This window comes from Herpailurus yagouaroundi, unplaced genomic scaffold, assembly GCF_014898765.1.
Source record: "Herpailurus yagouaroundi ecotype Mexico unplaced genomic scaffold, PumYag 28, whole genome shotgun sequence".
NCBI lineage: Eukaryota > Metazoa > Chordata > Mammalia > Carnivora > Felidae > Herpailurus > Herpailurus yagouaroundi.
In genome coordinates this window covers 138,512,568-138,540,056 of record NW_024412376.1, presented here as the reverse complement: position 1 = coordinate 138,540,056, position 27,489 = coordinate 138,512,568, and the positions used below count along the sequence as shown (strand labels likewise).

The 27,489-nt window shown below is 35.1% G+C and overlaps 1 protein-coding gene and 1 long non-coding RNA gene across 5 annotated transcripts in view; both read right to left on the bottom strand.

Annotated features, from left to right (window-relative positions):
* Positions 1–27,489, bottom strand: part of ARAP2 (ArfGAP with RhoGAP domain, ankyrin repeat and PH domain 2) — a 188,497-nt gene that overhangs the window by 59,389 nt on the left and 101,619 nt on the right. For all 4 annotated transcript variants that reach the window (XM_040486123.1, XM_040486141.1, XM_040486118.1 and 1 more), the window contains exons 20-22: positions 8,921–9,084; positions 4,522–4,734; positions 1,150–1,255 (exon numbers count right to left, since the gene is read on the bottom strand). In XM_040486123.1, the coding sequence (XP_040342057.1) occupies positions 1,150–1,255; positions 4,522–4,734; positions 8,921–9,084 (483 nt within the window). The remainder of the gene's footprint in view (positions 1–1,149; positions 1,256–4,521; positions 4,735–8,920; positions 9,085–27,489) is intronic.
* On the bottom strand, positions 7,117–8,914 carry LOC121037106 (uncharacterized). Its single transcript, XR_005793611.1, has 2 exons — positions 7,242–8,914; positions 7,117–7,192 (listed from the first exon to the last, which is right to left on the bottom strand). It is a non-coding gene; the product is annotated as an uncharacterized LOC121037106 (long non-coding RNA).

Below are 27,489 nucleotides of genomic sequence, written 5' to 3'. Positions count from 1 at the left end.
TGAATATAAACCCCTTATCAGATATATCATTTGCAAATATCTTCCCCCATTCAGCAAACTGCCTTGTTTTATTGATGGTTTCCTCTGCTCTGCAAAATCATTTTATTTTGGTGCAGCCCTAATAGTTTATTTTTGCTTTTGTTTCCTCTGCCTGAGGAGACATATCCAGAAAGAGGTTTCTAAGGCCAATGTCAAAGAAATTACTGTCTATGTCTTCTTCTGGGATTTTTACTGTTTCAGGTCTCACATTTAGGTATTTAATCCATTCTTCAGTTTTTTGGTTTTCTTTGTTTTTGTTTTTGTATCTGGTGCTGGAAAGTGGTCTAGTTCCACTCTTTCGCGTGTGGCTCTCAAGTTTTTCCAGTCCCACTTAAAGAGACAGCTTTCTTTTCCCCATTGTATTCTTTCCTCCTTTATTGTAGATTAAGTAACCATGTAAGTGTGAGTTTATTTCTGAACTCTATGTTTTCTCCCATTGATTGATCTCTGTGTCTATTTTTGTGCCAGGACCACAAGGTTTCTATCACTACAGATTTGTGGTATATCTTAAGATCTGGGACTGGGGTACCTCCAGCTTTGTTGCTCTTTCTCAAGACTGCTTTGGCTATTTGGGATCTTTTGTAGGTCCATACACATTTTAGGATTATTTGTTCTAATTCTTTAAAAACTTATGTTGGTATTTTGATATGGATTGTGTTAAAATTGTAGACTGCTAACAATTTAATTTTTCCAATCTTTGTGCATGGTATACCTTTCCATTTATTTGTGTCATCTTTAGTTTCTTTCATCAGCATTTTATAGTTTTTTGAGTACAAGTCTTCCACTTCACTGGTTAAGTTTATTCCTAAGTATTTTGTTATTTTTAATGCAGTTGTAAAGGAGACTGTTTTCTTAATTTCTTTCTGCTACTTCATTATTAGTCTATAAAAATGCAACAGATTTCTGTATGTTAATTTTGGATCCTGCTACCTTACTGAATTCACGTTATCGGTTCTAGCAGTTTTTCAGTGGATTGAAGCCATTTTTAAGGTATGATGGATAATTCACAGTCACATATAGAAAGTTAGCCATAGTACTTTAAATTTAAGAAATAATGACTTATAGAGTGCCAACTTTGAAATGTCTGGAAAAGCTCATGAAACCACCCACCTGTAAAGATGTTCGATTACAGCTGCCAACGTTGCTCGGTTGACCCCTGGAAGAGAACGTATAAATGCCCCATACTTTTTAATTCTTTCCTTGTCATCTTGAGTATCTAGAGGTTAAAAACAAACAATTTTAGTCCAAAACTAATAGTCTGTAACACAAATTTGCCTTTTAACAGTATTTTAAACCAATATTCATTACTGTAGCTCACTAAGTGATCTAATCAAGTTTTAACAGAATAAATATTCAGGCTTCTATAACTCTGGAAAGGCATTTACACAGACATTCCATGGTAGGAAGATAGAGTTCTTATGCTTTCTAATTAAAAACGAAGCACTCTCAAAACCCAAGGTTGCACTTTATCCTCTACTTTATGAACTACTGAACTTCATCTAATAGGAATATATTCAATCGATAACTCAAATTCGAGTACAAATTGAGAGATAAACTGAAAGTCTTTTAACTTTGGCTATGGGAAGATTTCAGTCTGTTATTTGCAAGTGACATTTCTGATTTTTTCCCCTTGTGAAATCATAAAAATCTTACCAAAACTAATGAACCATCTTGGAGCCATGAACTGTGTTACCCTGCAGATCCGTGTATAGGGGCCTTTGACCAGCCCTAGCATCTCCAAGTCATTGTAAAAGGTAAGGGGGCAATGGAGGAAGTCATGTGCAGGCCCTGATAACTATGACACAGACTTAGAGAAAGATGGTTCCTCTGTCACTGTCATTGACAGAACTTGGTTAGCTATACACAGGAGGATGAGAGGCAATTATGTTCCACTCTCCTAACCCCAGAAGTCAAATACTTAGAGAAACTAGATCCAGGAACCCCCAAAGTTCTAGACTCTAGAAGACATGCAGCAGTGGTTTGCTCTAACCTGCTAGCTTACAGGGGAAATAAAAGGCCATTCTTCAAATAAATAACTTGTGGTGACTTTGTAACTCAAGGGGACTGCACGTATATATTCCCTCACAATTCCCAACTACCTGTGGAAACAAGACTTTTTCATTTTCTGTTCAGCCCAACCTATTCTATTCACAGAAAGCCAGCAGCACATTAATGATTTTTCAAGAGTACACGGTCCTTGCGAAGGGCATTAGGATCCCTGGGGAGGTAAGAAACTCTGTGGCACATTTTTGAAGTACACTCCTAATCAAAACTGTAACCATAGCTCCTTTGTAGTGCTGTAGCCTACGTATAAGACCTGTAGAGGTAAACATGATCATATTGACTTAACTCTGCTAATAGATGACTAAAAGCGAGAGGGGAAAACATCAAAATCATATTCAAAGACTACACTGGAAGTGAATGAAGAATTATCTATCATCTCTAGTACAATCCAAACACCCTCTTGTCATCCAGTTTCTAACTATAATGGTATTAATTTAATAAGATGTTATTAATATTACTACCTTTATAACAAGAAGTCATGCTAGTACAGCATATCTTCACAAATCTTACAAGGATAAAATAGATGAAATTTTCAAAATAAAGCTTAAGCAATTTGAAAGTAAAACTTAAGATAGATTTCAGGTCATATAGAAAATACAATGAACTAGTCAGCTAGCCGCAGACTTCAGACAACTTAATGTGTTCTTAGAAGAATAGATCATCGATCATATAAATAGGTGGTATGACACTGTAAGGCATTCTTTGTCTCAGTGCACAGGACCCAAGAGAGCTCTTCTATGAGGTCATCCAGAGAGTTGTGGTTTATCCTTGTCAGATCCAACATAGAGCACCTCTGACAAGTTAGGGTGAGCTATGTTAGATCTGAAAGCAAACGACTTTAAGGCTATTTGACCTAGCATCTAAAACCTTCTCCAAGTAAATTCTCAAAGAATTCTCATCCAAGTAAAAGGTGAACACATTGCTCTTTGACACTTGCTACTATTTACCAACTACCTACTCCTGGTAGACTGACAACAGTAAAGACATCTTTGTCTTAGAACTTGACAATTGAGCAAAAGTATACTTGCCTCAAATTTTTGATAAGCGATTTTACAATAAAGACAAATTGTTAGTCCTTATAAAATAGAGATGCTATAAATAACTTCATAGTTATAAAATTATAATAAATCATGAAATAAAAATGAGAGTGGCAAAGTAATTGGGCTTAAAGTGATACATTATCTAATTCCATATTTTATATCCCAGATAATTATGCAATCAATTCTCTTTGTGATTAGAGTTGAACCTATTGATTTCAGAAATACCAGCAGGCAAATAAAAGTCTTCTGAATTGGTAGTTAAATTAGGAAAAGCTTTATTTTAGCAACAGTACAACTCCCTTCTTGCTGACACTAATAAGGGTCATTCTTGGGAGAATTTTTCAAACTGTGAATGTTTTATGACATCACTTCAACATTAATCCCTTAATAATATATCATATTTATGTGTGAGATTAAACAAATACTTTCACTGAAAAAGTCTATTTCTCAACAGAGGCATATCATATAGTCAAATTCAAAGGTCACTTTCCCAAAAAATCTTGAAACGCATTAAATGTACAGTAGAAATATATTAGTAAATTATGGTCAAAATTTCAATGATAATTTTTAAATTTTTTTAATTGAAAAAAATGATCGAAAATCATTTTGAAAGTATTGTAGATATACATGAAATGTTTGTGGTTTAATATAAAGGATTATATATAAATTACAGGTATGGGGGACAAAGACTACAAAATAAGATATAAAAATGAAAATAGTTCTATTAGAAAGATGGGATGAAAGGTAATGTTTACATTTAAAAGCCTTCATTGTTGTAATGTTTTTGTAAAAGGAGTTATTTTGAATTAATAGATGTAAATGTAGGTTTTACTGAATCAATTTGACCCAACAAGTGATTTAATAAACTACTTTTCTAGAGTCATTTCTTAAATAGGTTCTTACAGTATAGCAAAGGCTTTTCTTCTTCTTTTTTTCTATTTTATTGAAGGGGAAATGAAGAAAGAGTTTAAAAGCTATTGTTATGTACCCTACAGAGGTAGAATGAATGATAAAGGGAAGCCAAAGAGCCATATAGGGAAATCATATAAAACCAATCTTATATTAAACCGTTCATTTTAATCTTAATGAGAAATTAATAGCATACACGGACTTAACCGTAACACTTTCAAAGTTAAAGCAAAGCAAACACTAAGAAATCTGCAAACTAAGAATTACTTTAACATACTACTTAGCAATTATTACTATAAATTTCTTTTGAGGTAGATATAAACAACTATGGATATCTACACAATATCTGTTCTAAGCCCTTAGGTACACTGTTCCTTTCAATTAAATTTGCAGATTAGCAAAGATTTCAAAAATATAATTATCAGTTTAGAAGGCAAGCATTTATTATGTTCCATATTATATGTATTACCTAAAGCAGAGATCCAATATGGATAGAGCTCCTTAGTAAGAAGTGCATCATCAATGTCGGAGAGAAAATTTTTCAACACGCCTGTCACATCTTCAAGCTGATGTTTTCCAGCCCTCAATTTAAAGCTCCTTGCATCCTTTTTGAAACTCTCCAGGAGTTCGCTTATATGCAAAGGATCACCATTCTTTTGGTAGATATATTTGCATCCTAAACCTTTGGTTAAAAAAAATATATATGAAGTCTAAAATCAAAATCTACTTTTATGGCTTAGAAATATAGACTTTTGTGTTGGGACATTGAGCCAGACAAAGTCATTATCCAAGAGTTGATATAAACATGCATGAGGGGAAAAAGGTCCCCCACCCCCTAATTTTAGTACTTAAAATGATGAACAAACTTCTCAGCTTTTAGCAAGCTTTTAACAAGCCCCTGTCCAGCCCTTCCCCCCTTCATGGTATCTTCAAATGTTCTTTTACCACAGGTGTCCGATCTTTACTTTACCTCCCAGAATTCAAGCCTGTCCCCAGTTTCACTGATAAAAGTGAGGCGCTCTAGTGTAAATTTTCTTAGCCCTTTGCACTCATATTTGTATATTAATTTCTGTCTGTTCCCACTTTCACCTTCTTCTGGATGAGGAGTTGAATCATCTCCTTTTCAAAGTTACTGATTCACCAGGTGTCCCATATAAAATAAGAGGATGAGGAGCGGAGAGGAGGATAATGATGATGATACAAACAAAATTTTAAAGTGCTCCCTTGCCCCTCCCAGGTCTCTGGATCTCTCTCCCTTCCAAACCCCAGCTGACTTTCCTATATTTATTCTTCCTACCATCTCATGCCCCTGTTCATCCTTCAACCATAATCTTGCTTCTGTGCAGCTGTTGGGACCACCTTCATCAAGAATATCAACAACATCCTATTTTTAGGTGCTTTTCTGTTTTTATCTAATGAGAATCCCCTGCAGTGTAGGACACTCCAAATGAATCCCTGGTAAAATTCTTTTAATGTCATAGCTTTCATGACATTATAATCTCCTAGCTCTCCCCCCATTCCTCTATGACTACTCGTCCAGTCCTCTATTTATTCTACCATCTAGTATTTACTAAGGATTCCATAAATCCAGCCTCAATTCTCTTCTCTTTTCTACTCCCCTACAAAATTCTGTGGGTGAACCCAACCAACTTCATACACATTTAACTACCACATACACATTTTCACCCAGGTTTTCATTTCTAGGATTTCAAACACACACACATACACTTTATATACAGATACTTTATAAATATACCTGCAACACACACCATTTTCATGAATAAGTGAAAATAATCTGAGGAATTAAGTCTCCTGCCCCATTCACTACTTCACCTGTTAATCTCACTATGGTCTTTATCTTATCTCTGGCATCTCAATACATGGCACTTCCTTCTCCTCAGTCCTTTATAAGTCAGAATTTTTCTTTTTCGCTTACAATATTAAAAAGTCACATATATTTTTCATCATAGCCTTGCTCTCAAACTGTCCCCTTCTTTCTATCCCATGTCCTGTTATTTTTTTGCACTCAGTTCCTCACTACATTGTCACAACTCCCTGCCCCTATTCTTGTGTAGCCCTCCAGTCCATCTCAACACTGATAATAGCTTGATCTGAGATACAGGTCTGTTGGTGTCACCAACATGCTTAAAAATCTAGATACTGCCCTCTCACTGCCTAGAGGACAAGTTTGAGGATTTATTATAATATTTAAGACTCTACATGAATAGGCTTAACCCTCCTGCCTCTCATCTACTGTTCTTCTCATGCTAAGCTCTGGTCACAATACAAAGTTCCCTCAATAGACAACTTCTCTCATGACTCCATACATGAGCATACACTGATCCTCCTCATAGAATCCCGATTCCCTTCTTGTCCTAACTAGCTCCTATTTTCTGTTAAGACTTATGGTAAGCATATCTCACCCATGAAGCTCTCCTTGTACCAACTCCTGAAGCTCTCTACCACAGAATTTTGTATACTTGAGATATAACTGCCTAGTTGTTTAAACGTCTTTGATTCACAAATCTGTAAAAAGCCAGAGGGTAAGGTTCATGTCTTACTCTCTGCGTACAGTAACTCTACCATGACTGGAACTTAGGAAGCATTCAATAAATGATCATTTAATGTAAGAGTAAGCAACATCTACAAAAACAAAAACCTGTGACTAAGTTTTTGACCTTAACTTATATCCCTCGTTGAATGAATTTCTAAAAGCTAGTACTCAAATATATTAACTGCACGCATAATTTTGTTTACATAAGTTAAAATAATTCCCAAGAACTACTATAACTCATTAAAAAAATTAAACTCTAAAAATATGACTGTGAACCGGTTCTGTTCAAAATCTTGACACCATGAACACAAAAAAACTGGCCTTCAGATTTTAATACAAAGGTCAGGAAGTTCAAAATAATTGTGACTTGTAAAGTCTTTGAGTCAACCATCTTCATTCTATTAATCACTGGGCATTTTCTAAGTGTGTACCATATCTTCCCTACTATACATGCTGGTAACATCAGGGTTTCCCCCATATTCTGCTCATTAAAAACAAAACAAAACAAAACACAGTCTTTCTTCGGCTTTATTACTTTAATATGCAAGTTAATGTACCTTGTGCCAGAGTTACAAAGTAGTTTTAACTTATTTATTTAATTTATTTATTTAACTTATTTATTTAACTTATTTAACTAATAAAATTTAGTTGAAAACAATCTAATGCTTAATGATTTTAAATTCAAAGAAACACCACAAAGAAACTTCTGATTTCCCAAGAGAAACCTTAAATTGGATACACTGGAGCTAGAATTATTTTAATCATTTCACAGCTTAAGAAAGACCTTATGCCATTATGAAACTAACATGATGTGAAAGTTCCCAATGAGGTTTTGCTCTTGCTAAAACATAGTACGTGTGCAATTCATTTATACCAATGAAATTCAAGTGTGCTAATACTGAATGACTAACGAATGAAGATGATAACCTTCTTCCTCCCCCATTTTCAAATAAACAGATGACTACCACTGATAAGGAAAATATGGACACAGTATCACAGGAAGGGATTTCATAGAGTAATAGCCACATAATGTGACTGCATACATATTTACAGTAGGTATATAATTCAAAGATACGGAATTCAAACACAGTGAATCTGATTAATGATACTTGAATTATATATGAAATAAGCAAAATACTTAAAATGGCACTCTCTCCAGAAGAAGATAGATTAATATACACATATTATAAATTTAATTTCTAAAAATTATTTTCTTCATAGCCTTGGTTATTTCTAACGTTTTACTCATAGCAGTTTGTTGTCAGTTCTCATTACTGAAACCTATGATTCATGGCTTTGTCTTTAACTTTTTACTCCCACTGCTGTACTTCCAGTACCAAGATCAATGGCTGGCACACAACAGACAATAAATAAGTAACAAACTAATAACACAATGTTTTACTGCAGCTCTGTCACTGATTACACCTTCTTTTCAAATTAAAAACACCCAAGGACACTTCTAATATTAAGAGAACAAAAAAAAAAAGTTAATTACCTTCCCAAATACAAGATCAATCATTTTACTCTTTTCCAAACTTGTAATCTAAATCAATGGCACTTACCTACAGATTAAAAGGTAGAAAACATTTTTATATTTAAAATATAGTTCACAATCTTCTACCTTTTAGAGTATTGATGAAATATGTAACAAAGAAGGAATCTGAGGAATTCATATTTGAAAATAAACATGAAGAATCAAGGAATACTTTACTATCATAACATATTATTTTAAAATGAAGTTAGCCCATGTGAATGTCAACCAATTGTTTTTACTTGCAAACTATTCATAAAACTCTGTTAAGATCAAGTCAAAACTATTAGAATAACCATGATTCTTAATATAAACATGTGACTAATAGCACATTGAATGAAATAAATACATACACATACTTTGAATGCTTGTCAACAGCAACAAAAAATTCTTTCACGTATTTTCCCACAGTTTACCACTTCCAAAAACATGTTTAGGTGACCCACTGCATTCCCTTAGACTTTACAGTAACCCTTGTAACCTCTGAAAAATAAAGTCTTCAATCTATTTTTAATATACATTTTATAATATAGATTCTTTCAGTATGGCATTTAAATTTTTTACGCATGTAAAAGAAGAAAATGGTAAAAGTACATTGTGTAATTTAAATTTTACTGGGAGAAGGAATGGCATTTGGCTGAATGGTGATGATGTTTTTATTTTTCACTGATGTACTTTCAAATATAAAGAGCTCTAATGCAGTCCAGTGGCGGAACCACTTAAAAAACTCTAAGAATGATACCATGAGTTCTGGGGGTTGAATAAAAACTTTGCAATACTTACCATACTGTGTAACAAATGCTATACAGCTGTTCACAATAATGGGAACGTCATTTTTGCTGAGCTGCTGATCTTGTAATGCATTACCATCTGTACCTGCTGCTTTTTCAATTGCAGTATGCCAGACTGTGAAATCCAACTTGGTATGCCCATGGATGTATAATGTTCTGTAAAGTTTAAAAGCATTTCAAATTACAATTTTTTTCTAAAATTTTGACTTCTAGACAGAGTATCTTTAAATCCATATAAATGTGATCTTGCCTCATCCATGAGAAGAAAACTCTCCATCTACCATTAGCTTCCATTTGATCTCTTTTATCTGTACAGTGACATCTCTCCATGAAGTGCAGGAAAGTTCTCTCAATTCATGGTCTCACCTCCCTTCATTTTCTGACCCGCTTTATTTTGTTTCTGAATAAGTGGATTGAAACTACTCTGGCAAGCATCATGGGTGACTAGATTTTATGGCTACTTTTTTTAAGATTTTAGAACTGTTGATGATTTCACTTCTTAAAAAAGAAAAAAAAAATACATTATGTTTTTTATAATATAATTCTTTCCAGATTTTCCTCCTATCTTTCTGGTTACTCAATTTCTACACAAGCTCATTTCCTCTGTTGAACCTCAGTGCACTCACAAGAACTCTAAGGACTCTGCAGAGACTCATCATTCAGGCCAATGGTTTCACCCCTCGCTTAGAGACAGTAACTCCCAAATCCCTATCAACAGATTATAACTTTATCTCACAGATCATATCTCCATGTGACTGAAAAGAGCATGAAGTAATCAAGAGAGTAGAAAATGTAATCACTACCCAACCTCAAATTTTCACTCTGCACTTCACCAAGGTCCTTTGTGACCTTGGACAAGTTATCAACCTTCTTTGGGCCTCATTAGTGACAAAATGAGGGTAATAATAGTACCTACCTCAAGACTCAGCGAATGTAATATTAATAACTAAGTAAACAATAATACTAATTAATATTCATTTTTGGACACCCTCATCTTACTATGTCACAATTATCTTGAACCTTTTTCTTTCCTCATATCAGACTAGTACTATAATCCTCCACTTATCCCACTAGAAATATGGGATTAATTAATTTTAGATTGGTTCTGCCTCCACCCAAACCACATTACTGCCACATGAATTCTGTTGATTTCCATTCCTGGATATATTTACTCTACCTTCTCTTCATTCTGACATTGTCTGATTTCAAGTTTTTACAATGCTTCTTAAGGTCACTAAAATGCTTCCTAATAAGTTTCCTTTCCTACCTCTCCATGTCTCTAATACTCCTCAGGGCTTCCAGGACAATCTAATATGCAAAACTAATCTCCCTCAAGACTGGGAGGTGTAACTGATCCACCTAATACACAGACACAGGAAGTTAGGCAAAATAAGGAGACAAAGGAATATGTTCCTAACAAAAGAACAAAGCAAAATCTCAGAAAAAGAACTAAATGAAAGAGAGATAAGCAGTCCACCAGATAAAGAGTTCAAAGTAGTGGTCACATCACTAAACCAGCTTTTTGCACGCCATATTAAAAGGGGCTCTTTGAGTGGAAAGCAAAGACCAAAAGTGACAAAGACAGGAAAGGATCTGGGAAAATCTCCAGAAACCACAACAAAACAGGTAATACAATGGAAATAAATACATATCCATCAATAATCACCGTCAGTGTAAATAGACTAAACCCTCCAATCCAAAGACATAGGGTATCAGAACAGATAAAAAAAAAAAAAATACCCCATAATTATACTGCCTACAAGAGACTCACTTTGGACTTAAAGACACCAGCATATGGAAAGTAAGGGGATGGAGAAACATTTATCACACAAACAGATGTCAAAAGAAAGCTGGAGTAGCAATAGTTACTTACACTGGACAAACTAGACTTTAAAACAAAGACTGTAACAAGAGATAAAGAGGGGTACTACATCATAATAAAGGGGACAATCCAACAAGAAGATCTAACAATTGTAAATATCTGTGCCCCCAATGTGGAAGTACCCAAATATATAAAACAATAACTAACATAAAGGAAGTGACAGTAATATAACAATAATAGGGGCTTTAATACCTCACTTACAACAACTGACAGATAATCTAAACAGAAAATAAACAAGGAAACAATGGCTTTGAATGACACTGGACCTGGAGGACTCAAAGTGATGCTCATAAAGATGTTCACTAAAGATCAAAGGAAGACTGAATAAACACAGTTAGAACTTCAATGAAGAGATGGAAAATATAAAAAAAAAAAAAATGACCAGAGCTGAATAATAAGTGAAATAAAAAGTACTAGAAGGAATCAACACACTAAATGATGCAGAAGAATGGATCAATGCAGGAGAGTGGAAGACCAGGGAATGAAAAGCATGCAATCAGAACAGCAAAAAGAAAAAGTAATTTGAAAATAAGCAGAGCTTAAGGGACCGCTGGGACAACATCAAGAACACGATCACTTGAATCAAAGGGGTCCCAGAGGAAGGGGGAAAAAAAAAAAAGAGCCAAAGGGACAGGAAACCTATTTGAAGAAATAATGCCCGAAAACTTTCCCAACCTGGTAAAGGAAAAAGACATCCAAGGCCAGGAACAGAAATTCCAAAATAACATGAACTCAAAAAGACCCATGGCAAGATACATTATAACTAGTGTCAAGAATTAAAGAGAGGATCTTAAAAGCAGCAAGAGAAAAACAACTATTTACATGCCATGGGAATCTCCCTCAAGACTATCAGCTGATTTTATTTATTTTTTTAATTTATGTTTTTATTTGAGAGAGAGCAAGCATGAGTTGGGGAGCAGAGGGGGATGAGGAGAGAAAGAGGGAGGGAGGAGGAGGGGGAAAGGGGGAGGGAAAGGGGGAGAGGGGAGGAGGGGGAGAGGGGGGAGGGGGAGGGGGAGAGAGAGGGAGGAGAGGGGGAGGAGGGGAGGAGCGGGGAGAGAGAGGGAGGAGAGGGGGAGGAGGGAGACAGGGGGAGAGAGGGGGAGAGAGGGGGAGAGATGGGGAGAGAGAGAGAATCATAAGCAGGTTCCATGGCTCCATGTTTAGCTCAGAGCCCAATGCGGGGCTGGATCCCACAACCCTGGGATCATGACCTGAGCCAAAATCAAGTCAGACAATCAACTGAGCCACCCAGGCGCCCCATCAGCTAATTTTATAACAGAAATTTTACATAAGGGAGTCATGAGGGAATAACATGATACATTCAAAGTGCTGAAAGGAAAAAAAAAATACAACCAGAATACTCTACACCCAGCAATTTATAATTCTGAATTAAAGGAGAGGAAAGTTTCCCAGATAAGCAAAAGCGTAAAGGAGTTCAACAAAACTAAGTCAGCCTTATAAGAAATGTTATAGGGGCTTCTTTAAATAAAAAGAAAAGGCCATAACTAGATACTAAACACTATGAAAGAAAAAAAAAAATCAATGGTAATGGTAAACATAGAATAAAGTAGATCAACAACCTACATAGCTAGAACGTATCTATGTAGGTTGTTGAATGTAGGTTAAAGGACAAAAGTAGTAAAATTATCTAGGACTACACACTTAGTCAAAGGATACACAAAATAATTACATGCAAAATGTGATGTCAAAAACATAAAATGTATCAGGAGGGGGCAGTTAAAATGCAGTGCTTTTAGAACATCCTTGAACTTAAATGACTATTAACTTAAAACAAACTACTATACACTAAAGATATTCTATATGAACCTCAAGGAAACCACAAACTAAATATCTGTAACAGATGTACAAAAATTAAGGAAAAAGGAATACAAACTGAACACTAAGGAATGTCATCTCATCATACGGGAAGAGAGCAAAAGAAGAAGGAACACAGAAAAACTACAAAAACCCACAAAACAACAACAACAAAAAACAGGAAACAATCAACAAAATGGCATTAGGTACATATCTATCAATAATTACTTCAAATGTAAAAGAACTAAATATTCCCATCAAAAGACAAAGAGGGACAGTTAGTGGATTATTAAAAAGACCTATAGATACGTTGCCTATAAGAGACTCACTTCAGATCTAAAGACACACAAAGTGAAGGGATGGAAAAAGACATTCCATGCAAATGGAAATAAAAAGAAAGCTGGAGTAGCAATACTTACATTAGACAAAACAGACCTTAAAACAAACAAAAAATGTAATAGGGGATAGAGAAAAAACATTACGTAATGATAATAGTATCAATTCAACAAAAGGATGTAACACTTTTAAAGATCCGTGCACCCACATATGGACATCTAAGTGTAAAAAGCAAATATTAAGACATAAAGGAGAAACTGACAGTAATAAATTGACAGTAATACATTGACAGTTATAAATAATAGTAAGGGACTTTAACACTCCCACATACATCAATGGATATATCATCCAGACGTAAGATCAATGAGATACATAGGACTTACACAACATATTACAGAAGATGTACTTAACAGATATACACATGAGCATTAAGAAGGGTACTTGTGATGAACACTGGCTATTGTATGGAAGTGTTGAATCACTGAATTCTACTTCTGAAATCAATACTGAACTGTATATTAACTAAAATATAAATAATAAAAAAATAAATATATACAGGACATTCCACTCAAAAACAGAATAAATATTCTTTTCAAGTGCACATGGGACATTCTTCGAACAGATCACATGTTAGGCTATAAAACAAGTCTCAATAAATTTAAGAAGACAAATCATTTCAGACATCTTTTCCAACCACAGTGGTATAAAACTAGAAGTCAATTACAACATGAGAAGTGGCTAAACAACACACAGAGGCTAAACAACATGCTACTAAACAACCAGAGTTAATGATGAAATCAAAGAAGAAACTAAAAAAATACATGGAGACAAATAAAAATATAAACACAACAGTAAAAAATCTGTAACCTGCACCAAAAGCAGTTATAAGAGGGTAGTTTCTAGCAATACAGGCCTACCTCAAGAAATAAGAAAAAATCTCAAGTAAGCAATCTAACTTTACACCTAAAGGAACTAGAACCATGAGAATAAACAAAGCCCAATATTAGTAAAAAGAAGGAAATTATAAAGATCAGAATGGAAATAAATGATATAAAAACTAAAAAGACAAAAAAATCAATAAAACTAAGAGTCAGTTCTTTGAAAAGATAAACATTAATAAGCCTTTAGCCAGACTCATCAAGAAAAAAAAAAGGAGGACTCAAATAAATACAATCAGAAATGAAAGAGAAGTTACAACAGATAACATAGAAATACAAAGGCTTATAAGAGACTACTACGCAAAATGATATGCCAACAAATTGGAAAATCTAGAAAAAAGGATAAATTCACAGAAATGTACAATCTCCAAGACTAAAGAAGAAACAGAAAATTTGAACAGACCCATTAGTAGTAATAAAACTTAACCTCAGTAATCAAAAAAACTCCCAACAAACAAAAGTCCAAGACCAAATGGCTTCACAGGTAAATTCTACCAAACATTTAAAAAAAAAGAGTTTATACATATCCTTTGCAAATTATTCCAAAAAAGAAAAAAAAAATTAAGAGGAATACTTCCAATTCATTCCACAAGGCCAGAATATCGTTATCAATTTTGATGATGAACACTGATGCAAAAATCCTCAACAAAATATTATAAAACTGAATTTAAATATAATTAAAAGGATCATTCACCATGATCAAATAGGATTTATTCCAGGTATGCAAGGACAGTTTGATATCTGCAAATCAATGTGACACACATTAACAAATGGAAGAATGTAAAAAGTTAACAATCATCTCTATAAATGCAGAAAAAAGCAATTGACAAAATTCAACATGCATTAAAGATAAATACCTCAATATAAAGGCTATATTTAACAAACCCAAGCTAGCATCATACTCAATGGTGAAAAGATAAAACCTTTTCCTCTAATATAAGGAACAAGAATTCTGTCACCACTTTTATTCAAACTAGTATTAGAAGCCATTGCCACATCAATCAGATGAGAAAAAGAAAGAAAAAGCATCTAAATCAAAGAAAGAAGTAAAACTGTCACCATTTATAGATGACATGATTCTATGGACAGAAAACCCTAAAGACTCCACCAAAAAAAAAAAAAATAGAATAAATTAGTAAAATTGAGAGATCTGGAATTTATATACAGAAATCTGTGCATTTCTATACACTAATAATGAACCATGAGAAAAAGAAATGAAGAAAACAATACCATTTACAATTGCATCAAAAATAATAAAATACCTAAGAATAAATTTAAGCAAGTGAAAGACCTGTATTTTTAAAACTCTAAGACACTGATGAAAGAAACCAAATATGAAATGAATAAATGGAAATAGATACCATGCTCAAAGATTGAAAGAATACTATTAAAATGTTCATACTATACAAAGCAATCTACAGATTTAATGCAATCCTTATCAAAATACCAACAAGCATTTTTCACAGATTTAGAAAAAATAACCATAAAATTTATATGGGCCCCAAAAGACCTTGAATAGCAAAAGCAATCTTGAGAAGAACAAAACTAGAAGTATCACACTCCTTACATTCTAACTATTCTAAAGCTACAGTAATCAAAACAGTAAGATACAGGCATTAAAAATACACACGGATCAATGAAACAGAATAGAGAGTCCAGAAATAAACCCATGTTTATATAATTAATTAATCTTCAATAAAGAAGGCAAAAACATGCAACAGAGCTCTTTGATAAATGGTACTGGGAAAACTATATGCAGAAGAATGACACTGGATCACTTTCTTACACTATAAACAAAACACAAAAAAAGCTCAAAATAGATTAAAGGATTAAATCTAAGACCAGAAAACAGAAAACTAATACCAAAAAGAAAAAAAGTAAGCTTTTGGATAATGGTCATAGTAGTATTTCTTTGGATCTGTCTCCTCAGGCAAGATGCAACAAAAGCAAAAATAAACAGGAATACTTAAAACTAAAAAGTTTTCGTACAGCAAAGGAAACCATCAAGAAAATGAAGATAACCTGCAAATTATATAACCAGCAGGGGTTAATATCCACACAACTCAAGCGGAGGGAAAAAAAAACGCAAACAATCCAATTAAAAACCTGGCAGAGGACCTGAATAGACATTTCTTTAAAAAAAAAAAAAATTAACGTTTATGATTGAGACACAGAGAGAGACAAAGCATGAGCATGGGAGGGGCAGAGAGAGAAGGAGACACAGAATCTGAAGCAGGCTCCAGGCTCTGAGCTGTCAGCACAGAGCCCACGTGGGGCTCGAACCCACAAAGCACGAGAATACGACCTGAGCCGAAGTTGGACACTCAACCGACTGAGCCACACAGGCGCCCCATGAGTTGACATTTCTACAAAGAAATTAGTCAGATAGCCAACAGACACATGAAAAGATGTTCAACATCACTCATCATCAGGGAAATGCAAATCAAAACCACAATGAGATACCACCTCACATGTGTCAGAATGGAAAGCATCAAAAAAGAGAAGAAATAACAAGTGCTGATGAGGATACAAAAAAAAAAAAGGAACCCTCATGTACATCTGATAGGAATGTAAAACAGTGCAGCCACTATGGAAAACAGTATGGAGATTCCTCAACAAATAAAAAACAGAAATGCCACACAATCCAGCAATTTCACTTCTGGGCATTTATCTGAAAGACAAAAAAAAAAAAAAAAAAAAAAAAAAGAAAGAAAACACTAATTCAAACAGACATATGCATTTCTTTCTTTTTTAATTTTTTTTTTAATGTTTATTTATTTTTGAGACAGAGACAGAGCATGAACGGGGGAGGGTCAGAGAGAGAGAGAGACACAGAATCTGAAACAGGCTCCAGGCTCTGAGCTGTCAGCACAGAGCCCGACGCGGGGCTCAAACTCACAGACCGCGAGATCATGACCTGAGCCGAAGTCGGCCGCTTAACCGACTGAGCCACCCAGGCGCCCCAGACATATGCATTTCTATGTTCACTGCAGCACTGTTTAGAAGAGCCAAGTTATGGAAGCAACCCAAGTGTCCATCAACAGATGAATGGATAAAGAAGCAGTGTATATATATGCAATGAAACATTACTCAGCCATAAGAAAGAATTTGTAACAACATGAGAGGATCTAGATGGTATTGTGCTAAGTGAAACATGTCAGAGAAAGACAAATATCATATGATTTCACTTATATGGGGGATCTAAGAAACAAAACAAAACAGAAACTGACTCCTAGATATAATGATACAATGCATAATCTGGTGGTTGCCAGAGAGGAGAAGGGTGAAGGGATGGGCAAAACAGCGGAAGGGTACAAACTAAGTACAAGTAAGAGGTATGAACTTTCAGTTAAAGTAAATGAGACATGGGGATACCATGTACAGCACAGGGACTATACTGATATGTAATAATCTTAGAAGGTGACAAATGGTAGACTGAAGGTGGTGATCACTTCACAGTATATAAAAATTTGAATTACTATGTGTATACCTGAAACTAACATTACCTATCATTTACACTTCAATTAAAAAATCTAAAATAAATTGACAAATGCAAAGCCAATGGCATCATTTCCTCATCATTTCCCTTCTACAGCTCTGGAATTTTCATGACTAAGGGGTCTTCATATCTGGCCCATATTTTCCCCTCCAACTCTTCCATTCTCCTACACTAAAGACACACTTTAAAAATTCATGTCTTATTACAATAAATATTTCCTGCTCTTGGCTGGCTACTCCCATCCTCCCTGAACTGTACTCCAGGAAACCCTCCCTGACACTCTATGCTTAATGTCCCAATACTTAGTACATGTGTCCCTTCCTAATTCTGAATAGCTGATTTGCCCTCTATTATACTATCTGTTCTGTGTGTAAATGTTTTTGCTGTTAGAATCCAAACTTTGCACAGGCAAGCAAGGAAGAAAGCATTTTGGATTTCTGGTCATTAGCATAGTGCATAGCATTTAGTGGTACATAATAGTTTTAAAATCCTATTGCTAGATATAAAATTTGAATTGAAACACAAGTTAAAAGTAATCACTGATGTATTTAAAAGTATATTTATACCAGAGCAAAACTATTTAATCTTGATTTCAAACTCTGATGGGGCTCCTTTGGACTCAACCTAAAGAGAAAGAAATGAGGTGCATAAACACTAGGTTATTCTTTTCTTTTATTGGGGGTGGAAGGTCATCTTTTACATTCCTGATAATTCACTGGTCCTAATTTAAAAAGCAAATAAAAGTCCTTTCTTTCTTCCAGTTTCTTTTCTATAAATGTTTCTCTAAGAAGATAAAGTTACCAGTACCTTATACACACTTCTCACATCTTCTGAACTTGCTATAACTACTATTTCTTCCCTGACATCTGTGTCTATTGTTTCTATGTTCCACAGCACCACAGCAGCCACGACCTCTTATTTCTATAATTTTCTTTTTGAAGAAACCAGACACTGGCTGTTATATTGCTGACATGCTTTATTTAGCCTTTTCGTTTACCTTACATCATCTTTAGCTCAATAGCATTCTATTGCTGGGTGTTATTTGTCTAACTGAAACTATATAAATTGAGTAAATTCCCTGAGAAATATCAAGCCAATACATTATGTAGACAATTGAAATTATGATTTGCTAACTTCAAGAGTTTAGGTCAGGGCACCTGGGTAGCTCATTTGGTTGAGTGTCCAACTTCGGCTCAGGTCATGATCTCGAGGTCAGTGAGTTTGAGCCCTGTGTCAGGCCCTGTGCTGACAGCTCAGAGCCTGGAGCCTGCTTTGGATTCTGTGTCTCCCTCTCTCTCTGCCCCTCCCCCGCTCATGCTGTGTCTCTCTCACTTTCAAAAATGAATAAATGTTAAAAAAAAATTTTAAAAAGAGTTTAGGTAAAGAGAGAACTTTAAACTTTCGTTGATTCATTTTTTTTTTTTTTTACTGATAATCAAACTCAAAATATTTACAAAATATTTGGTACTGTTTGCTTATAAACAAACAAGTGCTGTGGGTGAGTTATTTCAGCAATCAAGGAAAGAAATCCAAAATGCAACAACCCTCCTTCAATACCAGTGTAATTCTGCCATCAACTGTGCACATTTCAAACTTTAAATTTTCTTTCTAGTCAGAAGAAATCCCATGATGACAAGTTTAGCTGTCTCCTTGTGAACTAGTGAGGGGTAGAACAAGTAATGACAAGTTAGCTCCCAAGTCAACTTGTCAAAGACTGAATCCTAAAATACAGCATCTCGTGAAGTAGATGTGTGACATTTAATAGCATCAGTTCAACAACTTTCCTCTGTGATGCTTAGCTAAACTCTGTGTACATGGAATGAAGCATCAAAAGACATTTTCAACACAAATCCCGGCCGACTCTGTAATCCCAACTAATATCAAACAATGTTTTTACATTTCTAGGATCCCAGAGGAATATTTCATTTATATCTTGAAAATCTGAAAAGTTACTTTGAAGAACTCTATAATAGAGTTCTAATTGTCCATTCCTCAAACATAAATTTTAAAGGGCATTTCAAGGTCATATAAAGAAACATTCCTATATCCTATAATGAATCAAGACAGTTCAGTAAGACCTATAAACCAAGCCCCAGGACTTACAAAAACAATTTTCTCAAAACTGCAAGACAAAAGCCACAAAGTGTAGACTATCACATATGAGCCTGATCTACTGCTAAAAACCAGACTGTCTTCACAAATAAAATCAATAAACTTAACTGTATAAAAAATAAATTCATTTACATAAATAATTTTAAACACAACTAAAAGGCAAAAGTGCCACACAGATATGACTGAACAATAGGGTATCTTACACATATACACTCTAATAAAAATAGTAAAGTCTTGTAGAATACATCAGCATTTTGTTTGGTCAAAACTAGTTTATTTTAGGGTGCCCGGGTGGCTAAGCATCCAACTCTCCATTTCAGCTCAGGTCATGATCTCACAATCCTGGGATCCAGCCCCATGTTGGGCTCCATGCTGGGCATTGAACCTGCTTAGTATTCTCTCTCTCCCTCTCCCCCTTCCCTTACTCACATTCTCTCTCTTTAAAAACAAAACAAACAACAACAAAAAACTATATAGTTGTCATTTCTGAAAGATATTTTTTTGCTAAATTGAGTATTTAGGTTAACAGCTGCTGGTTTGCTAATTTTGTCAGGTTTTTTTAAATGCTGTTTTGGGGGCACCTGGGTGGCGCAGTCGGTTAAGCGTCCGACTTCAGCCAGGTCACGATCCTGCGGTCCGTGAGTTCGAGCCCTGCGTCAGGCTCTGGGCTGATGGCTCAGAGCCTGGAGCCTGTTTCCAATTCTGTGTCTTCCTCTCTCTCTGCCCCTCCCCCGTTCGTGCTCTGTCTCTCTCTGTCCCAAAAATAAATAAATGTTGAAAAAAAAAAATTAAAAAAAAAAAAAGTAAATGCTGTTTTGTTTTTCCCCAAACACTTGAAAATATTTCGATATATTGTCTTCTGGCTTGCACTGTTTCTGATGAGACACCCTCATTTTTGTCACCTAAACTTTCTTTTGAAGCCTCTCGGTCTCTCAGCACTTGATTTTTTTTTCCTGACAATTTTCAGAAATTTAATTATGTTGTATCTCTTGATGTGGTTGGATCGTCTCTATCATGCTTGAGGTATGCTGGTTGTAGGACATATATGGCTCATAGTTTTTATCAAATTCATATATTTGCCCATAATTCTACAAAGATTTTTTAACTTCTTTCCCTTCTCTAGTTTTGGGATTCTAAGTACATTTATATGAGACTGCTTGATATTGCCCCACTGGTCATGGAGATTCTGTTGATTTTATTTAGTCTTTTTCCTCTCTGTGCTTAAGTTTTGATAGTTTCTACTGTCATGCTTTCAAGGTCATCAATCTTTTTTTTTATGCAGAACCTACTCGTGCATTAAGCTGATCCAGTGAAATTTTCTTTTCAGATAGCGTATCCTTCAGCTTTAGAAGGATAATCCATTTGCTTCTTTTTTAATTACCCATTTTTCTTCATTATGTTTGTTTTCCTTTGCATCTCTGAATATATTTATAATATTTAATAATCACTATCTACAGTCTTTGCTAATTCCATTATCTTTCTCACTTCTGTTCCTATCAATTGATTTGCAGCTTTTTGGCAACACAAGCAATTTTAATCATACACTAGACATTATGAGTGCTTAGTATCAGGACTGTAGTCTTCTTTTACAGAATGTTGATGTTTATTTTGGTATCATTTGCCTGTTTGACACCTGGCGACTAAATTACTTGTGGAGAACCTGATGCTTTGAAGATCTATTTTTAATCTTAGTAATAAGGTAAAAAATAAATCTAACTTTAACCTATTAACCTTAATTCTATGGTGTTACCTTTTTGAGTCTTTGCCAATGCCACGTGTGTTTAATGAGGTCTAACCTAGCTGGACAGAATGTGAACATACTCCACTGTGGTCTAAGTTCTGGGAGTTGTTCAATTCATAGTACCATGGGAGCGGTTTCTGCCTAGCCTCTGGGAACCTCACCCTACAAATACCCAGATTAGTACTGAGCCAAAGGTGGAAGGAAACTTCTATGAGGATTTCCAAAACTTTTTTTTTTTCCATATGTTCCTCTGTTCTGATACTATCTCTGGAAAATTTTAGCTACTACAATTTCCTAAACTCCCCTCCCTCTCTACCTTTCTAATGTAGCAAAAACACCACATTCTGTTTTGGTCTGCCCATTCCTGGGCAGAGTGAATAGACTGAAAAGTGCCTACAGGTAAAAAAAAAAAAAAAAAAAAAGACAAAGTGACCTTAAATCTTACTTTGTTTGTTTCCCTTCTCTCCATAATCACAATCCCGGAATGCTTATTGTCCCAACATTTGAAAATAGTTTCATATATGTCACCCAGTTTTCTGGTTGTTTGAAATGGGGGGGCATGTTCCATTCCATATTTCCTCGTAGACAGAAAGGAGAGTCTGGCAATTTTATTTAGTCATTGTGTCCATAAATCTCTCTCATTTTAATTTGTGGAGATACAGTATTTTCCCCCCAACCTTCAAACAGGAGTTTGCTGCATTAAGGACATAAGTTTAGTGAGAAGCAAGCAAACAATTGCTAAGAAAATCTGCAGATAAAGAGACTGTCACAAAAATAATGCAGGAAGAAACATTATTCTAAATATCTTGTTCCTTTTGAAGCTAACAGTTCAGTAAAATGTGTCAACGCATCTAATTCCCCAGGAAAAGCAAAAGCTCCAGTTTTTCAATCTCATTTCTGCACACTATAAGGCATCACCTAAAGGGATGGGAGAAACAGCCTTGTTTCAAGTCTGCTTAAAACTTTTAATGGTGTTCCACTGGCTGCAGAATAAATCAAAATTCACACTTTTAACAATAGTATTTAAGTTTTAAAGTATCTTAAAAAAAAATACATCTTCTGTATCCTTGTAAAGAACATGCAATCCTTTACAGAACAAGCCAAGTTATTAATCACATTTAGCTGATAATACTAAGATGGCATCAATCTATCTTTCTGAGTTTATTGGTTCACACTTCCTCCTCAGGAACTCAAGGTCAAGGCCAACTTGCACTGAAATTCTTCCCTAGCCATATTCCTCTGAACTTACTGTTTCCACCACTTAGAATACCTTAGTGTCTTAGCCCCCTCATTTTTTCCTACTGAAGTCCTACGTAGTCTAAATCTAGTTAAATATACTTCTCTTAAAAAAACAAAAATGTTACCATGCCCACATTTCTTGAGCAGCAATCTTCTCATTCTTTGGTACCTTTTCAGATATTACCACATTTACTTGTTCATTAACCTTATCTAGTATATGGAAGGTGCTTTAAACTGAGTAAAAGAAACTTTTGAAGCAAATAATATATACTTTAAAATCTAGCTTGTGTTAAATAGTCATGCATTCCCTTTATTGTAATTCTATTTAAAAAAATAACTTCATAATACAAATTTGAATAGTTTCTTTCTTTTTGCAAAACCTGTGGGGGAGGTGAGGGAATAGAATCTCTTGTTTGTCTTGGCAACATTCAGATTAAACTATCTGTAGGAATTAAATCCTCAGTAAGTTACAAAAGCAGTCAAGCTGATATTGTGGGCAATCGGCTACTATTTAATTTGCAATTACATGCACAATTTAGAAACCATTTTAAGATAATTCACCCTCCAGAGTATTGCTAACATATCAGCTGCTGCAAAATACAATTCAAGGAGGGAAAAAAACATCATATGTAATACATGGATATGAAATAAGAATCTAAAACTCAGAGTGTTAATCTCTGAAAATGAGAAAAGTAATCTGTTCCATAATTGTGGAATGTATTGATGAAGTGTTTATTCTCCAGGGTTACCTTCTTTATGTCAGGAATTTACATTAAAAACTGAATGCAGTCAGGCTTGGGAGCCATCAAGTGCATTATGCTTTACTATAGGTCAACCAAGAAATCTAAACAAACAAACTAAACCAAAAACAAAGAAACATGTCAGCCTTTTGTTTCTGATAACATATCTGAATTATTCATAAGGTATTCATTATAACCAACAACCTTTCAGTAAAAGCTTAATAATAGGTGTCTTTGACAAATGGGCATGTAGCTATATAAAGTGAAAATCGTCAACAGAATGGCTTATTCATCAGAAAAACATACGCAAAAGTGCAGGCTGATGTGCAGAAACAGTTTTCACATTTTAAGAAAAGGATGTTTTGAACATTCCAGTTAAAGTGGATATATAACCTACTGTCCAGGAAAATGCCTTCTGACCTCATGGTCCAGAACACTCACTAACAATAGACATTCAAAAACATAATTTTTTTTCACAAAAAGAAATTCTGACTAAGGCATAAAAGAAAAGCAGAGTCTAAGTCCCCATAATATCACCAAATAGCAGGCCAGAAACCCTTAAGTGTAATCAAGAAAGCTTTATTTTTCAAAGTAACAATTTTTAAAGTATACAAAGAATACACATTAAAGTGACACCATCTGGAACACCTTCTGTTTAGAGATTTTTAGAGCAAAAATGCTGTGTGTGTGCAAATTATTATTGCAATATTTTTCTGTATAAAGACACTCATGCTATGTACATAAAATCACCGTGAAGATTAAAATATGTATCTAAATATTGATTATATTCAGTAGATGATTATCAATTTATGAACTTTTCCAATTCAGGGGGTTCTTTCTCCTCCTCTCTTTAAGAAATATTAATATATTTTGGCACTTTAATCAAAGGTAGACAAGGATAGGGGAAAGATGTGAAATTTATTTATTAAATTTATTTACGACTTGCAAGATATTACTAGCAAAACAAAACAAAAAGTTAAACTTACAGTTGGTTTCTCTCTCTTTCAATTATTCACCCTATCTCTATATGCCATCAATATGAATAATTGAGAGTTGTCTTACCTCCTAAAGCCACAATTTTATCTGTCATTGACAAGTTTAACAATCTACTTTAGCTTACAGTCATTATTTCCCAACAGACTAATAGATCAAAGAAGAGATGAAAAAGAGGGCAGTGCAATGAAATCCCCTTCTTTTGACATGGTATTAAAACAGCTCTTAAGCAATCACATCTATAATTAACTAGCCTTGTTGGAATGCTGGGAGAGGAGCACATATTCTCTATCTTGGTAAATGATACAACCATTCCTAAAGCCACCCAGGCCAAAAGCTCAGGAGTCGTCCTTGTCTACCAGGTCAAAAAGCAATGAAAACCATCAGATGGATACCTTTCTCAACATTCTACCCAAAAGATCTAGAAAGTTACTGGCATCCAAAACCATCCATCAGTTTCTCTTTTCTTCCTGTTACAATCAAGGGACCTTGCTTTCTTCTTGTCCTTTCTCTTATATCTTCAATATCTCCCTTTTTGCATCTCTTTCCCATCAGAATTCAAACTTGCACAAGTTCAAACCATCTAAAAAACAAACTGCACACATATTCCCTTTCTGGGACAAATCCCTTCTACCTCGATAATCCTATTAACCTCCAGACATCCTCACCAAACTCCTCACCAGCTGTTCCAAGTTACTCAATTCCCAAAGTTAACCTAATCCAGTTTCTGCTTTATCACTTTTGCTCTCTTCAAAGTCACCAGATGGACTCCATATCAATTATCCAGTGAAGTATCTGCCCTCCTCAGGCAATACCTAACAGTTTTGACTATTTCTGCCTTTTTGAAATACTGTCTCTTCCTGGGTTTTATGACACCTCTCTTGGTTTCCTGCCTCACCCTCTGGATAAACTAGATTAAAATCCCAAGGCAGCTACTCCACCCTGACAATCAACCAGCCACTAAAATCATGTGCATTCATCACGGCTCTAACACACTACTTCTCTAAAGACTCACTCTATAGACTCTAACTAAGTGACTTCCTCTTCTTCCTTCTATATATAGGTAACTTCAAAAATCTATTTTCTCCATTAACCTGTATATGAATATCAGATCCATAAATACAACTTCCCCCTAGCATTTTGTCCTTAGAATGTTTATAGGCAACTCATGTTCAACACGTCTAAAATCAAACTCATTATTTCCCAAGCTCCCTCTCAAACCTGCTCTTTTGCCATTATTCCCTATTTGAAGTCAATTTTATTTACATAACATATACAAAGGTAAATACGCACACATATATACATACACATACGTGTACATGTACATATAAATAAACAGATATATAAATATGACAGCCTACTTTGCCCCACACAAGGTGCACGGCCTGGTGCATCTGCATTCTCCATGTTCTGTCAGAGTTCTTAATCTAGTGCACTCACAATCTCCCAGGCTGATTTTTTTTTTTTAAGTTTGCTTATTTTTTTTTGAGAGAGAGAAACAGAGAGAGAGCGTGTGCACATGCAAATGTGCATGGGAGAGGGACAGAAAGGGGGAAAGGGAGAATCCTAAGCAGGCTCTAAGCTATCAACACAGAGCCCAACATGGGGCTCAATCCCACGAACCATAAGATCATGATGTGAGACATCAAGAGTCAGATGCTTAACCCACTGATCCACCCAGGTACTCTACCCAGGCTGATTCTTCACGACTCAAACTTTTGACCTCCCTTCCTGCAGCTCTCTAATTAGGTAAGAATTACATGGAACTATACACACACACACACACACACACACACACACACACACACACACACATACCTACACACACATATTTTCCTAACAAAATATATTTTTTTAATGTTTTATTTATTTTTGACTGAGAGAGACAGAGCATGAGTGGGGGAGGGACAGAGAGAGAGGGAGACACAGAATCCGAAGTAGGCTCCAGGCTCTACGCTGTCAGCGCAGAGCCTGATGCAGGGCTCGAACTCACAGACCGCAAGATCATAACCTGAGCCGAAGTCGGACACTCAACCAACTGAGCCACCCAGGCGCCCCTTAACAAAATAACAAAGTAATTACTTTGTTTTTTTAAATTACTTTCTAACAAAGTAATTTAATTTTTCTAATGAAATGCTGAAATTTTAAATTCTGGTAACTTATATTGTTTATCCAGGCTCTTGTTACATTTGTTGACTTAATTCTTGAGAACAATTCGGTGTGGTAAATTTACTTGTTTTAAAAACAAAACAAAACAAAAAATCTTTAGGTTGTTAAGCTACAAACTGACCTCAACTCGATTTCAAAACGGATTTGTGAAAATAAAAGAAAACCCTGTTTAGAATGGAGTCAGGAAGGAAAAAAGGAGAACTCTCATTTACAGACACTAGTCAATTAATTGCAGACCCAACAGGAAAGGAATCTTGTGAGTCCATTCTACTTCAATCTTTACTACTCCAGCAGGAGGAAGAAAGGTTTTCTCCTCCACAGCAACTGCCCAGCCAACGAGAGACCGTCAAACCTCAGCCAATGAAAAGTCACTATAAACTACCAGTTTAGTCTAAAGGGCTTTTTGTTTATAAAAGCCCCCCAAGTCCCTATTTGCCTCTATAAAAGATTACTCCTTTTCTTTTTTTCTCTGGACTTCCCAATGCTTTCATTGTAGCTCACTTGTCCCTACTTGCAATTCTTTATTCCTAAATAAATCCATTTTTGCTGGTGAAATAACTGGCAGCTTTATTTTTGAACTCAGAGATTATTCTCCTCAATATCATATAGGCACTGTAAGGCTGTTACAAGTGCTTAAAATAGTGCCTGTTACACAGTGAGTTCTATACATTCTCATCATTGTGTTCTGGTTCTTGTCAGAATATTATTGATTTAGAGAAAACAGGAAAAGCAAGAGAAAGCAGGATGTAAGCATGTGATAAATATAGTTGTTTCCAAATGGTACATTTTGTATGGCAGTTGTTCAAAGAGACTTAAGGAAAATAAGTTGGTTACAGATTTGTCCCTGTATTTCTCCTACTCTTGTCATACTCTTTGTTCTTCACTTTAGTAAAAATGCTTGCAATGTACTCTGTTAATAACTCATGTAGATAAAAATTTTGAAATCATTATCAAAAACACAATTAAGCAGCTTTGACCATTATTTTGCAATTTCATTAGTTTTCAACTATTGTATGAACTCAGAGTGTATCTGAGTTCGCCTCCTGATTCATGGAGTCCAGTGGAAAGGTCAAGATGTTACAAAATAACAAAAC